We start from the raw sequence: 17,844 nt of genomic DNA on the forward strand, positions 1-17,844 counted from the left end.
CTAAGGATGTACTCTTTATAGTCATAGTTAATTAACATGGATTTTTTTTCCCCATAGGATGTATTGTGTGCATTTCTCCCTCCTTCAAAACGAAAATGTTTTATAAAGAAATATTCTTGGCTTTTAAGTGACATTTACATTTCTAGAAAGAGCAAATTCCAGCCAAAAATTTGTGCAAAAATAAATATGTTGATCTTCACTTGAAGCACAACAAACAAACAAAGAAATAATGCAGTAAAAAAGGTAACTGGCATTGCTCTTTGTTGCAAATAACTGGATACTGAACACATTTCCTCTGCTCACCAACATGCCAGAATATATCCTTTATAAGCCATCTGGTGCTAGCAACACAATTATTGATATGGTTTAGCTGGATTTGTTTATCTCTTATACAAGTGATAGGAGTTTGAATGAAATTACACACATGAAAACATCTGGTATAATATCTGGCATGAATCAGGTGCTCAATAAATGTGTGAGAGTGTGTGTGTGTGCATGTGTGTGTGTGTGAGATAAGGATTTTCTTAGAAAAGTGTGTGGATTTGGAGAATGAACTCAAAGACCTCACAAGTCATTTGCAGTTCTGGAATTCTCCATTCATCGTCTTTTCTGCCTTGTGATGCACCTAAATGAGTATTCCTCATAAATTATTTTCTAGTCTCCAAAGAAATGAAACTGTCTGCAGAAAACTAACCTGAACTCTACTCATTTACCCAAAAACCCTCCATGCTGATTTAATATGATCCATCAGGGGAATTCAAAATGCTTGTAACATGTAACATTCTCTAATTAAACGTAATAAAAAGCCCAGCCAATTGTATGGGCCTCATAAAGTGGAAGATGAGAACTCGGGATCTGAAAAATCAAATCAGCGATAAACTGAAATTCGGGTTTTAAACCAGAAGCTTGGAACTAAAATCAACTTTGCAGGTCATCTATTTGACTTAAATCCTGCCAGCTTTCTCTAGACAGTCTCTATCAGGGGTTGGCAAACTATGGTCTCCTGGGCAAATCTGACTGCCAGCCTGTTTTGTATGGCTGATGCACTGAGAATGGGGTTTTTACATTTTTAAATAGTTATATAAGTACTTCATAATGTCTCTTGCCCCACAAAGCTTAAAATATTTACTATCTGGCCCTTTAAGAAAAAGTGTGCTGGCCCTGGGTGTAGACCATCCCTGACAAGTGGCTTCCAGCCCTTCTAAACATTCGCACTCATCCTAGACTCAGTGTTTGGTGCTGCAAATGAGTGGGAGGGAATAAGAGGTGGGAAATAAGAAGACATGGGTTTGATTTTACTTATTAGCCACTTGCTTTGGGCAGATCTGCCATGTGCTATCAATAATATGATTAATGAGGCCATCTTCTTAAGGTTATTATGGAAATTAAATGCATATACAGTCAATGCCTGGAACAAAGGCAGTGTTAGTTCCTCTTCCACACTCCCAAGACAGCTTATGAAATCTTGAATTAGTGGCATTAGAACAAGGTTGCTCCTTTGCCTAAAACTAAACCTGTCTCTCAATAAGTTAAGAATATAGTCATAAAATCTGACATTAAGTTTTGTGGATTTTTTTAAAATAAGATCTCATTCATACCACTGAATGATCTTGACTCTTAAAGGCTACCGGATACTTAACCTGCTCTCAGAAGCCACTAGATCATGAAAACGTGGAGAAGGAAAATCCCTTCAAGGGCCATCTGGTGAAACATGCAGCCTCCAGCAGGTCATTTCCTAACACGTCTGCACCAGAGATTTACTATCAGAGTCTTAATGCCACTGCACAATCAAGGTTCTGTAATATATCATAGTAATCTGTTTTACTGTTTAATCATCCCTATTGGCTATTAGCTCTCCCTTGAAGAGGGTGTCATGGTGTAAAGGGGAGAGTGTTGGCTTTGCTGTTCAAAATCCTACCACTACCATTTTGCTATATTCTCACCTAGGGAAAATCACTTCACCTCTCTAAGTTGGTTTCTTAATCAATAAAATTGAAGATGACACCTGCCCTTGCTGATGTGGCTCGTGATCGTGACCATCCCAAAGAGGACACAAAGATGACTTGGCCCAGAACCCAGCTCTTTTACTTCAAATCATTGGGAGTTCTCTCCCCGAGATTTCCTAGTTTTACCTTTATTTAAACAAATCCAACCCTTTGTGTCGGCGGTGTTTCTAAAGCATCCCTGAGGCTGGCTTCGTACTTGCCCTCCTTGACTGAGAGCAGTGGCAGTTCCAGACTTTCCATTTAGGAGGGCCTCAGGGGTTGAGAGGAAGGGGTAGGGCACTTGTCATAGCTCTTCCATAGCAAGCATATATTTTTACTTAGAATGCAAGTTTATCTGTGGTGGCCAAGAGTCAGAAGCCAATGAAAGTAATATGGAACAAAAGCCCCATCCCAAGTTCCCCTCTGGATATCACCTCTGACTTTGAAGGGATGGACTAAGTGACCTTTCCAAGATCCTTCTGGTCCTCTGATTCTATTACTATGGGCACACAGTTACCAAAGGCCTTCTAGGAACAAGGGCAGGGTGGTTTTAAGGCCCCTTAAGCTATTAGCCCTAAAATACAGCCTCTAGGGCCTCCAAGGGGAATATTAATTTAGAGGCTCATCATTTCTGTGTTTTCACAGCCATCTGCTTCATGGAGTAAGAGGTGGGGGCCGGGGATGGGGGACGCTCAATGTGCTGATTAGATTTAGCATTTAGCATTTATGCTTCCCTTGCTTTAGCTGTTTACTGATCATTATTTTGGTTACTTGGGAACAAATCTTATAATCCTAGGCAGGCAGAGACAGATGCAGATGGTTGTGAATTACATCCACTAGGATCAGAAAATGGCTCATGAATTTTAGTCTCTCACCACCATGTAATCAGCGCTGAATTTGGTTAGGTTACAGCACAACCCTTAGAGAGAGAGAGAGAGCTGAAAAAGCTGGAACTTAAAAGGAGCCAGGAAGACATTACAAAGCCTCTTTCTGTGAGGAGGGAAAACATACGCCATAACCAAAACGACAGCGATGACCAGTCCAGGATTAGAAAGCTGTCTCAAGATCTTTGCCATCCAGCTTGGGAAATCGTGCTCCAGTGTTTCTCCAATGACTTCGAACATCCTATTTTTACCACTGGGGGGAAAAAAAAGGAAAGAGAAGTTTATTTAAAACATATGGAAAAACCATGGTTACAGCAAGAAAACTAGAAATCTTTCTCAAACACTACCTAAATACTTTTTCAGGTTAGGAATCTGATGTTTAGCTATTACTCCTGATACTTGCACCTCATCTTGTCAACATATGGGTAAGATAGGGGAAACGTTATCCCAACACAGTACACAGTCAAAGCAGTTAGGAAATTAACCACAGCGTTAGGAGATTTCTTAAAGCTGTATTTCTAAGATTTTGATTGAAATATATTTTATAAATAGCACATAAGTCTACCCCTAAGCCAGCTGTCCTTCTAGGAGAACACTCTCTTTGGACTGAAGACTGCACTCAGTTTTTTAATTAGCCTTGGAAATGAGCATAAGGAACAGCTTAAAGGAATAAAATAAATAATCCAATATCTCTTTCCATGCAATAGCTTCTATCTCATTTTCCACCAGACTTCCTTCATCAGAGCTATTAATAGGTAACCACACTGAACGGTAAGTCCTTTCTCTCTCAGTTTTTCTTGTGCAGAGGCCCTAAAGAGGACAAGCTTAGTTCCACAGCTAAGAACAGAAAATGGGAAGAGAAGGAAAATAAACCTAAAAAGCAAACGTCCTTAATGGGTTTTCACAGCTATCTGCTTGAAATGGGTCTGTTCTCAACCCATTCAGGAAAGAGTCAGCCCCTAAAAACTGGAAAAGGGAGAGCAGAATGTCAATCTTAATTTACTACATAATATTCAGAATTAGAAAGTAATATCCATCATGGCAAGCTATTTTTTTCTGTGTATGCATATTGATTCTACTATGAAAAGATGTAATTTTTAGAAAAGATACTAGGTTGTTTATCACCAAGTTGTATGTATCGTCAGAACAAAGGTTGGTATAACACTTAATATTTTGGTTTCAGGTTTGTGTTTTTGATCTTTAAACATTCTCAACTGCTAAATGAACATGACCCACAAGTTCCAGATCAAAAATTTTTTTCTCCTGGGGGCGGCCCCATGGCTTAGCAGTTAAGTGCACGTGCTCTGCTACTGGCGGCCTGGGTTCGGATCCCGGGCGCGCACCGACACACCGCTTCTCCGGCCATGCTGAGGCCGCATCCCACATACAGCAACTAGCAGGATGTGCAACTACCACATACAACTATCTAATGGCGCTTTGGGGAGGAAAAAAAAAGGAGGAGGATTGGCAATAGATGTTAGCTCAGGGCTGGTCTTCCTCAGCAAAAAGAAGAGGATTGGCATGGATGTTAGCTCAGGGCTGATCTTCCTTACAAAAAAAAAAAAAGAATTTTTTTCTCCTAATCTAACTAATAATATCTTTCAATAGACTGAGAGTGACTCTAAGTATCCTGTCGGGAGTTGCTGGACTATAGAGGTGTAAGTTTTGATTCACAAATTATATATCTACCCACTTAGCAAGACCTATGATACATAAGAGGGAATAAAGTTTTACCGACAATTTAAGATTATACCAATTTATTCCACTAAGGTTTCTTCTTCATCATCCATTCTAAGCTTCCCCCAGCCGTACAGAATACAGCTAGAGGAAGGAGGTAGGCAAGGGGGGTGAGAGAAGATAAGACAATCCACCCTCCCTTTCGCCAGCCTCTCAGGCTGTGGCTGATAAATGTAGTTAGAATGGGAGGACTAGAATTTTACAAAGTAGACCTACCCCCAAAGGATTCCTTTGCATCCAGTGCGTCCCAAATTAGCATCTCTGGGGATTCTCGGGTGCCTTTTCCAGGTCAGGTCTCTTACCAAGAGTCCAGCCCTCTTAATTATGCACAAACTATAGAGGCATCTACAGATACTTAGCATTCTCTTTTTCTGACAGGTTAGCCCAAGCATGCCACTTCGTGATATTCCCAGAAGTCTTTTCCAGTCTGCAGTGATTATACAGTCAAGTGAAATGGTACTGCACTTAACCTATAGTTCTCCTGTGGGCATAGCTCCATCCACCCTAGACTAGAACAGTCTATGAGGCCTGTCTTTCCAGCTCAGAAAGCTCCTCTGGACCAGAATCTATGCCCAATTTGCCCCTACATCTCCTCTAGGGCTTAGTGCACAATAAGCAGTCATTATTCATTCATTATTTCAAATTATTGGCCAACACTCTACTGTGTTTAGATTCATGGAGATGAAAATATTCTGTCCTCAAGCTCTAGAAGTCAGCTACACTATTAATAAAAATAGACACATAAAGTGTAATTGCAAATGAGTAATGTAATAGCAGTGTCACAATATAATATAAACCTGTACATTTAATGATCTCAGTTATTTAAAAAATCTGCATGAAAAGAAAACAAGAATACAAAATGCCAAAATGTTGAGAGTTGTTATTTCAGGTCTTTGGCGTTATGGGTAGTGTTTATTTCCAAGTGAAACTGTTTCTACAATTTCCAGGTTTTCTAGGATCAACACATATTACCTTTGCAGTAAGACGAAAATACGTAAAAATATAATTACCATAATGTTAGCAGGGAGGTATGTAAGAACCTAGAGAACTAGAAATTGCTCAGAATTATTAGCAAGGGAATGGGAGGAGAAACATCAAGAGACAGGAAATGTGGTGGAGCAATTAGAAGAATTTTCTTCATCTGGACACCAAAGTAATAGTTTTTAAATTGTCGAACTGTTTAAGGTAAATCCACTTAATAGTCTATTGGAATAATTTCTGGAAAATTCACCCTCCCTAGCCAGATCTTATGAAACCAGAACAAGCTAGAATATCTCATCAAATTGCTTTGCAAAATGGGTCTCCTAAGGTATTGTAGTCACCTTACCTGAAAACATACCTCCACCTGGAGCAACTGGCCTTCGCTGTGGGGTCTCCATTAACCCACCTCAAACGCATGTCTGCAAATTTGCTGCCTACCCAGGTGCCAAGTAGAGGCAGGCACCCTTCACTAGGCAGGCTGAGCAAACCGTCTCAGACTCAGGGTCCCTAGGAATGGCAAGCCATGAGGCTCCTACTGATATTGTTTTCTCCTCATTTCTAGGGCAGAACAACTCTTTTAAACTTTTAAGTTCAAACAAATAAACAGAGTATACATTCTTTTGCTCCAAAATGAGGAAACCGGCAGGAAAAATAAACTATTTAAATAGGATAGAGATATGCCTCTCCTGATACTCTACTGAAAATATTTAAATTTCCTTTGTCTCAAAGCTGTGCTACATATGCAGTAATTTTGCCTAAGTTTGCCCATTAGGAAACATTTGGTCAAAATCAGATACTATGCCTTAGATACAGACAAATTTTTTTCATTAAAATTATAGTAACTCAGTGTGATATAAAGGGAGGCAGAGGAGTTAGGGCTCAAAAAGCTAAAACTGTGCAGTCATTGTATGTGTCTAGCTCAATGATATTTTTAATACGAATGCACCTCTGTAACCACCACCAGGCTCTGTGTTGACATTGTGGGGGCTCCCCTTGTAGATAGCTAAGCTCCTTTGATGTTTTCTAAGGATTAACTTCCAATTAAAAAGTTAAAAGCATATCTAAAATTTATCATGGATATCTAGTTGTGTGGGTAATTTGCAATTAACTAAAGTCTTTGAATGGCTTATCTGTTGAACTTTGTACGCTGAGATTTATTAAGGATTTATTAAGACCACTCTCTCCTTCAAGAGTGCAATTTCATATTTAGCCTCCAGATGGCACTGTCTGCATTATTTATGTCAGCTCGTGGCGGGGGTGGGGGCGGAGTGATGACTAGGACTTGTCAACATCAGCTTCCTAAGTATGACAGAACTCCAGCTGTTTTTGCCCTATCAGCTGGCTTAACATTTTCTTTCTTTCTTTTCCAGTAAAGCAACAATAACTCAGACTATCGTCAGAGTGAAAAAGCCTTTTTTTTACTTAAGTCTGCGGGCAACAAACCGTTGACTTAATAATTCGGGTCTGACAGCCTGAAGGGGAAATTATGTGCGTCAATTATTGCATCATGCTTGTCACTCAAATGGCCTTTCACACTCGCATTTCCTTCTCTGAAAAGGAGAAATAACTCAATGCATGCAGACCAGTGACGTAACACGCAGGGAGTCTCGGAGGAGCTTGAGGCAGATTCATTTCTCAGGCCCCTTACGGAATGAAATCTCAATCCTCCCTCAATTCCACGGGACTTTGCTTTCTTGATAAGTATCAAGATACTTGATAGAGAGAATTCTGTTGTGGAGAACTGGAGAAAAGTACATTTCAACTTGGATCAAAGAGCCTTCCTGACTCTACTACTAACTTGAGTGATATATCCCTGTTATTTGGGGAGAAAATACATGAGGAACATCCTTATTTTTTTACTAGCATGTAACATTTTGGATTATAAATAGTGTGACCCTCTTTATAGTCATTATTGTCTACTAATGATCCCATTTCTGAGGTAGCTTGTGAGATGATCTACTTTATTTATTATTTATTCAGTTTGGTGGTCCACGTGAGACATGGCAATAGCTTCTGATGTCTGGATGTGAAGGTCTAGCATCAGGAAAACTTTCACATCCAGACTAGTGTTGCCAAACCTTGCTGTTTGCTATCTCTTTATACGGAAAGAGCTCAGGTTCATTGTCAGTATTTTACCCAGGCAGAGCCTGGAGCAGTTAAATCATTTTCCCTCTTACAATTCTCCAGTGCAAAAATAGATGGAACCTGCGTAAGCATCTCCATGTCATATAATGAGCCTGAATACCGAAAAGATCTCATTTCTACAGACCAAAATGCCATTGTTTGGAGGAAAAAAAAAAAATAGCTCATACAATGAGTGACCATTCCCATCTCCATCCCTAAAAGAAAACTATGCCCAAATGGAATTTCAAAGACAAGAACCTGAAGGGGCCACAATCAAAAGATGGCGGGAGGGATACAATCATGTACAGGACGGGCATGGTGGACAGGAAGAGGATGAGCAAGAGCATGCCCAGGTAGAAATTGTTCGATCTGGACGCTTTGAAGACCCTGGCCTCAGGAACGTTGCAGCACATCACGGCCCAGCACTGGAAGTACATGGATGTGTGGAGCCGAAGGATATTGATGCCTGGGAGGCTGGGAGCAAAGAAGGAGCCCATCCTAGAAAGAAAAACAGAACCTGCTCAGTTCCACTCTTCTCTCCATAACCAGGTCACACAGCACCTGTTTATTTCACCTCATGCTTATTTGCCAAAGGCAGAAAATGTATCATCACTTTCAACCTCACAAACTTTTTATAAATAAGTGACTAATCTATTTCATCTTCTATATACATTTTACCATCTCCCTCATTATTGTAGGTATTGTACACATGATTCTTTCACAGAAATTATGCTGTTCACTAACCATATCTGCTATCATTAGTACATTTAAACTACAACACAGTAAACAATATATTACATTTGTTTTTCTTCCCTCTTCTGCTTCTAAAATAGACTTCATTTCCCCTAATACTCACATCAATGATTAATATAGCTAAAAAATTAACTTTTTAAAATAATTGACCCTTAAAACCACTCATTCTATTCAAATAAACTGCACATTAGGATTAATTACTTTTGTCATGGCTAATTAATTTTTGCTTAATGAAAGGGAAAAAATTAAAATAAGCTTTTTTTCCTGATGTTATTTTCTATTTGTGGCTGCTATGGTGTTTTAGAGCTGATGGGAATGATGTATTTATGTCTAATAATATACTATGCTTTGTTGATATCCTATAGCAAGCTTTATGTGTTTTTGAGATGAAAATTCAACAAATCCATGTAATTTAGTTTATCTGTTTACTTTATTACTTTACCTTGTCCTGGAAATTCACCACTTTGTACATCTAATTTTTTAAATGTGTTTTTAAATGCCATTTTTAAACAGGAACCACTTAGATGAGGTCACTTTTACTTTATGGCGTCATCGTTTATTTCAACAAAATAAATTTAATTTTCTTTTATGAGAAAATCCACGAGCACCATAAAACCATATGAATAGCAATTAATTAGTCCAAAACCAAAAAAGGTTTTAGAAGTTACTCATTTTACAAGTTTAAGCAGAGTCCTATCTTTTAAATTATCCCACTATAATAAAATCCTCAGCATTTCTAGTTTGGGTTAGCATTTTATATTTCCTGAATACGTAGTGCTGTTGTTTTAACCAAGCCAATGTAAGTTTGGTATATTATGGTGGGGGGGGCGGTGTTGAGTTAGATGAAGAAATTAGTTTCTGCTATAATTGACCTTGTGCAAGCCAACGTTAAATTGTTTCATTGAAAAGTGAAATCTTGTCACAGTTTGGGTTATTTTGTCAATAGGATTCCACACAACAAATCTGAATGATGTTTCAACGTACTGAACTGACCAGAGACTTTGTAGGAAGTCAAACCATTAAAAAAAAAATGGTATGAACTTTGGGCAATAACGTGTCCATGTAGGTTCATCAGTTGCAACAAATGTACCACTGTGGTGGGGGATGTCGATAGTGGGGGAGGCTGTGCATGTGTGGGGGGTATATGGGAACTCTTTACTTTCTACTCAGTTTTGCTGTGAACCTAAAACTTCTCTACGGTATAAACTTTATTAATTAAAAAAAAAATGAGAGAACAGATTTGGGAACAACACAGTGTATCTTGGTTATAGCATAGCAAGAGAAAACCTGGAACCCCAAAAACATGAGCAAATGAGTGAGGGACAGTCCCAGCCGAGGGGTCAGAATTACAAAGCACTAGATTATATTCCCAGATGCCAACATTTGTAACGTAATATGATTGTGCATGATGATGCTCTCCCCCTTCTGAAAGTCAGGCTTGGTCATGTGATTTGTTTTGGCCAACAAAATAGAAATAAAAATGAGGTGTCGCACTGCTGGGTGGAAATTGTAAGGGCCCTGTGGGGTTTTTTGGTCTCTTCTTCCTCTGCTACTCTGACCAGTGATGTTCCAGGTGGATCCTAGTCTGTCAGTGTCTAGGACTCCACAGTAAGGGTAACTTACAGGAGAAGAGCCTCTACCAACAGCCACTGGACATGCAGAGTAAACAAGAAATACTTTTCCTTGTGTAAGCCATTAAGATTTTGGGGTTGTGTTTCATTGCTGTTCAACATAGTCTATCCTAAGACACAATTTTGTAAATAATTCAAGACTCAGACTTGCCTAAAACCACATATATTTGTACCTACACGTATTATGTGCATCATTTGTCTGTATGCATATATATGTACATGCACATGATATGGATGCACATCTATAGACAAACAAATTTCAAAATAAATATCACATAGGCATTTTGAGCAAATGACTCAAGAACCATAACCTAGAAAAACAGGTCCTGGCACAGTGATATCTGAACCTTAGTGTTCATCCTATCTTATTTGAGACTCACTAATCAGCTTGGCTCACTAAGTTCCTTAGCCAGACTTGATCCCATCATCTGTTAGTTAAAGATCATTGTAATACCTTAGCCTTATAAAATGTTTTTCTTCCAAGAAGATCAAAGCAAATGAAAGCTTCTTTTATTTAGCTCTTCTTGTTACTCCAGTGACATGGCACATGTCAGTTAAATTATTCACATTTGATCAACTGAGAAAATGAGCTAGCAAAAGGTGAGGAGACTGATGGGACAGCACACAATGAGACAGTTTGGGATCAATGTCCAGACCCACCTTCTCTCTCACTGTGTCTTCTCTGCTGCCTCTACATCCTGCTATGACAGAGTAGAGATATGATGTGCTTTCATCATTTAAAAACATGATTACAAAAACCTACGCTGTCTAATTTAAAAATAAATGTGTAATATAAAGGTTTATGGATCATTTCAGCCAATTCATAACAAAATGGATTTTACCTATAATTGTTTGCTTTTAATAACATGAGCATAAACAGCCTCTGCTACTCAGAAACTCCTAAAGTAGTAATTGAATGTTTCCAGTCACAAACCATTAGGATTGAATACAAAATCCCCATATTCTTTTGATTGTTTCTGTAGAAAACGGCCAACTCAGGTATCAGATCCTCATGCCTCATCAAATAGTGGATAACCATGTGTGAGCAGCCTGGTGCAGGGGGAGCCTACTAAATTTAGATTTACACTCCACACACCTTCCCCCGCACACCACACCCCTACTGCCTTACCAACTTCCAGGAATTAGGAAAGGATTATTTGTACAAAGGGTTGACCTGAAGGTGAATAATAGTTCTTTTGCTTCTGGAACTCGGGGTAATGTGTGAATACCTTTGTATACTCAAAAAAAAAAAAAAAAAAAAGACTTTCTAAATTCCTCTTCAAACTAACCAGAAGCCAGGCTTGACCAATATCTAAAAGATGAACACATAGAAAGTGATAGTGTAATAATAGTGCAGAGATTTTGATAATAGATCTGCCCATGAGAGAACTGGAGAAGATTTTTAGATATTTAAGAATTTCAATATAAACAATAGTGGACTAAATAGTTGCAAAATTACAAGTGAAAACAATCAGGACAGCCATTACAACAGCTTTTCTGACAATGAAAATAAATTTTGAGGCCAATCTGTTGTCTTAACTCTGAAAGAACAAGAAATAGACATGCAGCATATGACTGCACAAATGGCACCCACGAGGCCTGAGGGATTTATGGCGCTCGGTGTAAGAGCCAGGGATTTTTAAAACTAATACAAAGCAGTGGTTTCTCATTTCTCCAATAGCAGTGTTAGCCATTTTCTGCCATGACAGCAGAATCCCCTCCAGGAAATGAAAGATCCAGAACCCATAGAGGCTGCTCCCTTTACTATCTCTGTTGATAGTCACACGTCAGGCCACCTTGACTTTCCTCCCTGTTTAGAGAATAAAGGGTGTATTTCACTCCTTAATGGCTCTCTGGACACATGAGCCATAACTTGCAAAATTTAGAAAATGAGGGGACAGGAAATACATTTTTAAGCATATCTGACAATGTAAAAGATAATCTTTTTACAGTCTTTTCTTCATATTGATTGACCTAGTGAGGCACAGGAAATTGACAGACCTCATGGCAGGACGATGGGGCCACTGACTGTGGTCTTTGTATTACTGATGCAAGATGGTTTTAACATTTGCAGAGGTCCAGTCTCACAAAGGTTTAATAATTCAGGCCAGCTATGGTTGAAGGAGTTGTGTAATATAGGAAACTGTGCAAAAACTGAAGCTAGTTACTGGTGCTTGTACGTTGGACATGGTGTGGTTGGTGACACAATATTATATTAGATGTGTCAATAGGATAAAGAAGCTTAATTGTAACTGCTTGTGAGTTGGGGTGTTCTTAGTTAAGAGTAACAGATTTCCAAGACATATGGTCCCCAGATGAATTGCATTCTGTGATTCAATTTTTAAACTCAAAAATAGCTTCTACTGTATCAACTCATCTTAACCTGTCAAAGTTTACAGTGAGAGTACTTTCACTTAATAAAATACATGACAGTCCTTTTTACATCAAAAGAAATGATTCTGATTTATAAATGGCCCTATGAAACAAGTTACAACATATAGATCATATTTTTAACTTGACCTTCCTAAAACGTGTTTCATCTCTATATACTATTGAATTTGGTAAGAAATTATTTTTAAAAGTAGCTGTAAGTTGTATTTTAAATATATTCAATAGTGATGACAAAATAAAATCAATTTCTCAGTAATACCTTACATTAATTTATTTCATACTTAATATGTGGTAATGGGATCATTAATGTTCCACTGTTAGATCCTAGTGTCACAGGATATAAAAATATAAAAAGCCTTCAAATAATCTATGAACCAGAACATGGACTCCCAGTGTTTGATGAAGAAGTGCTCTGCAAAACAGGCAGATGCCTTTGAGGACCAAGATTTAAGACATAAGATAATAATTATATATATATATATATAAACTCTTCATAGCCATCCACTTCACAAGGCAAATGTTGAGTTAGATCGTGGACTCCTCTGACCCCAGACTACAATGCTTTATGCAATAATGATCTCGGAGGCTTTTCTACAAGTGATAAACTGTCTAACAGCTGGCCTACCAGATCATGCCTTGGTTGAAGATCAGAGCGAGGACATTGCCACTGATGTCAAATTCGGTGTATGAAGGCTAGAGGAGACACAGACAGTCCTTGGATTAGCATCTTAAGTGGTTAAAATTGAAAGGCAAATGTTTCATGTTTCTGCATAGGTATGGGCTAGGCTCTCAACTGCTTTCTTGCACCAACAATAATCAACTGCAGCAGAATAATCAATATAATAAATAATTAGTGATAAATACAATAATAAAGCACCCTTTTTAACATAGTAAGACTCATTTTAAAATGCTGTCATTCAATGTCATGAAACTATGGCAAGATGGGCTTTCATACCCTGATGGTAAAAGTAAAAATTGGAGCAAACTTTTAGAAAAACAATTTGACAATACATATTAAAAGCTTTAAAAACCTCGTTGTCTTTGACCCTGTAAGTCTACTTCTAGGAATTTGTTTTAACAAAGTAATCCTAAATGCTGACAAATTTTAAGAAGCAGAGATGAAACCATCTAAATGTCCAACATCGGTTAAGTAAATCCAGTATATCTATATTATGATATATATTGCAGCTCATTAAAATCATTGTTGGAAGAATATTTACATACACAAGAGAAAACTATGCTCTAATGTTCAACAAAAAAATCTATAAAATCACACATTCATTATTTTTGTCAACTCGATATGAAATTATGCATAAAGAAAAGACTTGAAAGTAATCAGCAAAATTAATAGTTGTTATGTGTGGGTGATGGATCATGGTTTTTATTTTCTTCCTTAATTTTTGTATATTTTAAAATATTTTTCAACAAAAAATGTGATTTTTTTTTACAATAAAATAAATATAGAGAAATACAACAAAAGTTTAAGAAATTATTCAAGTCAATGTCCAGTGTTTGTCTCCTAGATAATACCATCCTGCTTAGAGTAGCACCAGCAGGCTGGTGTTTGTGCAGAGGGTACACCAATAGGAAGTGAGGTGGGCATTTGTTCTAGGTGGCCCATCCAAATGCTTCCTGGTGACACAATAGACATCCTAGAAGGAAAGCTTCTATAAATGGGAGTAATGCTAATTAGCAAAGGCAACAAAACTGACTCCTATTTAATTTGAGATAGAGAATAATCAGTCAGGAAACTGACTAATTGGTAAAAAGAGAAAAAGAGAATAGCAAAAAATATGAAGTGAGAAGATCAAGAAGAGCATGAAAGAGAGACTGATAGAGTGGCAGCTCCCTATTACTGCCCCGGATCCTGATATCTGCAGGAGTGGCTTCAGACTATGTATCCTCATAATAACTCCCTCCCCAGCACACACATACACGCACAGCACAGGCACCCATGCTCACACATATACACAGACAGACGCACACACAATAAGATGACCTGAGAGCGTCTCTGTTTTTCTCAAAACCAAGAACCCAAAAATATATTTGTAAGAAGACAGAACAGGTCTCAGATTTGGAAACCCAACAAAACTATCACAACTTTGGAATGCTTTGCCTCAAGAGCTCTTGAATACAGGCCTCAACTTCATCACTTTCCCAAAAGGCTTTAGTCCTCTCCTAGTCAACTGAAAGATACAGGCAATGTGCCTTGTAACAGATTCAGGGAGTAAACAGCAAGAATGGCATAACAAGAATGGTTAAATAACAAGATAAAATGATAAGACGATACATAATAAGATAATACGTGGCCCTGTTATATTAAACAGGACAAAGATGACCTGATGCTTTCAACATCAATTCACTCAAGATACTGCTAAAGGATACACAAAGTGTTTCACTGTTTGCAAATTATCTAGAAGCATAACGTGCCCAAGATGCAAAGATGTTTGGTTGACAGTTTTGTTCTAAAATCAACAATGAAAAAAATATGTCCTCGATGGAAAAAATAAATTGCTTCTAATCCAGAGAAATGTTAATTCTGTTAATTCTGAGTCTTTCCTCTTCCATGGGAGTGCTTTGCTCTGGATCATCTATTCTTTTCTCCTGGAGCCCTGTGAGATCACAGTACACCTCTGATAAATGCTCAGTCGGGTGGCCCGCACTATCTGTGGCCTTGGAACAGCTCTTCTCTGTGTCAGTTCAGGAATCAAACCTTCAACCTTGGCCTCTTTAGAAGAGTGTCATGATTTAGCCCACCAAACTATGGAAAACAAAAAAAATTCAAACTTTGCCAAGTACATTTACTCTCACAAGCACATAAACCTCTTAAAGACCATTTGAGATGAGAAATTTTTATAAGTAGGTGATGAGAAAAACACTAAGGACACACTAGGAACCCCTGGCCTCATACTGTGCTTGCAGCAGGGGCAGCTGGGGGAATAAAATCTTTGATGTGTATATTGACCTGAGGCGGAGAAAGGGTATACGGCAGCCCTTTTGTGGTACAGACGCTCACCTGGGATTCAGATCTGAATATTTGACCTGCCGTTTCCTATCTGGGTGAGCTGGGCCAGTAACTTCTCTCTTTTTTTTTTTTTTTAATTTTTTGTTTATTGCAGTAACATTGGTTTATAACATTGTAAAAGTTTCAGGTGTACATCATTGTACTTTATTTCTGCATAGATTACATCATGTTCACCACCAAAATACTAATTACAACCCATCACCACACACATGTACCGAATTATCCCTTTCACCCTCCTCCCTCCCCCCTTCCCCTCTGGTAACCACCAATCCAATCTCTGTCCCTATGTGTTTGTTTATTGTTGTTATTATCTACTACTTAATGAAGGAAATCATACGGTATTTGACCTTCTCCCTCTGACTTATTTCACTTTGCATTATACCCTCAATGTCCATCCATGTTGTCACAAATGGCTGGATTTCATCGTTTCTTATGGCTGAGTAGTATTCCATTGTGCATATATACCACAGCTTCTTTATCCATTCGTCCCTTGATGGGCACTTAGGTTGCTTCCAAGTCTTGGCTATTGTGAATAATGCTGCAATGAACACAGGGGTGCATGTACCTTTGTAAATTGGTGTTTTCAAGTTCTTTGGATAAATACCCAACAGTGGAATAGCTGGATCATATGGTAGTTCTATCCTTGATTTTTTGAGGAATCTCCATACTGTTTTCCATATTGGCTGAAAAGATGTTCAAAATCACTAACTATCAGGGAAATGCAAATCAAAACTACAATGAGATATCACCTCACGCCCGTCAGAATGGCTATAATTAACAAGACAGGAAACAACATGTGTTGAGAGGATGTGGAGAGAAGGGAACTCTCATACACTGCTGGTGGGAGTAACTTCTCTCTTAAACCTACACCTAACATGCGCTAGGTCAGGGGTTGGCACAATATGGTCCACGAGCCAAGTCGGGACCACCACCTGTTTTTGTAAATAAAGTTTTATTAGAATACAACTACATTCATTCATTTATGTGTTGTCTATGGCTGTTTGGGACTAAAATAGGAAAGTCTAGTAGTTACAAGAGAGACCATATGGCCACTGAAAGGAAAACCCCTTGCTTTCCTCTACTACCACACTCTACTCACAATACTTCTGACACAGATGTGTGGGTTTTCCCCCCACACCAAGCAATTTCCTAATTCCCTGTGGACATAAACTGGACGCCCTACAATTTAACTCAATTCTGACACTAACTGTCTGGAGTGTGTACAGATCCCACAGGTTAAGGGCTTAGTCCCCTAACTGACTGCCCTACTTCGGATGTCAATCCCAAGTTCAGGTTGTCATCTATGTTGACTGACTGGCTATAAATCAGCGATTCTCACGACTTCCTCCTCAGGTTTAATAATTTACTAGAATGGCTCACAGAACTCAGGAAAACATATATTTACTAGCTTGCTGGTTTATTATAAAAAGGTACAACTCAAGAAGAGCCAGATGGAAGAGATGCGTAGGGCAAGGAATAGTGGAAGGGGTGCAGAGGTGGTGAACTCCCCTCCCAGTACCTCCATGTGTTCAGCAATCTGGAAGCTCTCTGAATCCCATAGTTCAGGGGTTTTTATGGAGACTTCATCACGTAGGCATAATCAATTATCAACTAAGTTTCCAGCCTCTCTCCTTTCCCTGGAATATAAGGGCGGGGTGGGGTTGAATGTTCCGAGCTTCTAATCGTGGTTGGGTCTTTCTGCTGACCAGCCTGCATCCTGAAGCTATCCAGGAGTCCACCAAGAATTGCCCACCAAAAAATACTCCTATCACCCAAGATATTCCAAGGAATTTAGGAGCTCTGAGTCAGAAACCAGGATCAAAGACAAAATATTAGATCAAGAGATGTTCCTAGCACCTCAATTGCTTAGGAAGTTACAAAGGTTTTAGGAGCTCTAGCCAGGAACCAGAAATGAAGACCAAAATATATATTTCTTATTACATCACAATATCACACCTGCAAAAGTGAAAATACTTACTATCCAGACCTTTACAGAGAAAATTTGCCTACTTCTGAACTAGATAATTTCTAAGATCCTTTTCTAATCTAAAATCTGTATTTGGTTGAAAATTAGACCCAGTTATTAAAAAATTGCTTTTCTGTAAATACCTTAGAAATGGAATTTAATAATGTATGCATTAAACTCAGAAACCCGCATTCTAAACCTGAAATAAATGTAAGAAGGCAACCTCCCCCCCACCACACACATAGTTTAAATTCAAGCCTCATTCTTTTAGAGGTAGATTTTTTTAACATACGAGATTATACTCTAGTTTAAATTTTTTAAAGCAATACTTTAATAATGTAAGTGTAAATCAATTTGCAATATGTTT

The 17,844-nt window shown here is 38.4% G+C and overlaps 1 protein-coding gene across 1 annotated transcript in view; it reads right to left on the reverse strand.

The window, feature by feature from the left end:
• The window catches only part of TMC1 (transmembrane channel like 1), a 117,127-nt gene that overhangs the window by 5,597 nt on the left and 93,686 nt on the right, over window positions 1-17,844 (reverse strand). Inside the window, exons 16-18 of the mRNA XM_004439650.2 lie at window positions 13,112-13,179; window positions 7,970-8,209; window positions 2,997-3,122 (exon numbers count right to left, since the gene is read on the reverse strand). Coding sequence (XP_004439707.1) covers window positions 2,997-3,122; window positions 7,970-8,209; window positions 13,112-13,179 — 434 coding nt within the window. The remainder of the gene's footprint in view (window positions 1-2,996; window positions 3,123-7,969; window positions 8,210-13,111; window positions 13,180-17,844) is intronic.

Source organism: Ceratotherium simum, chromosome 20 (genome assembly GCF_057802395.1).
Source record: "Ceratotherium simum simum isolate JZ-2026a chromosome 20, ASM5780239v1, whole genome shotgun sequence".
Lineage (NCBI taxonomy): Eukaryota > Metazoa > Chordata > Mammalia > Perissodactyla > Rhinocerotidae > Ceratotherium > Ceratotherium simum.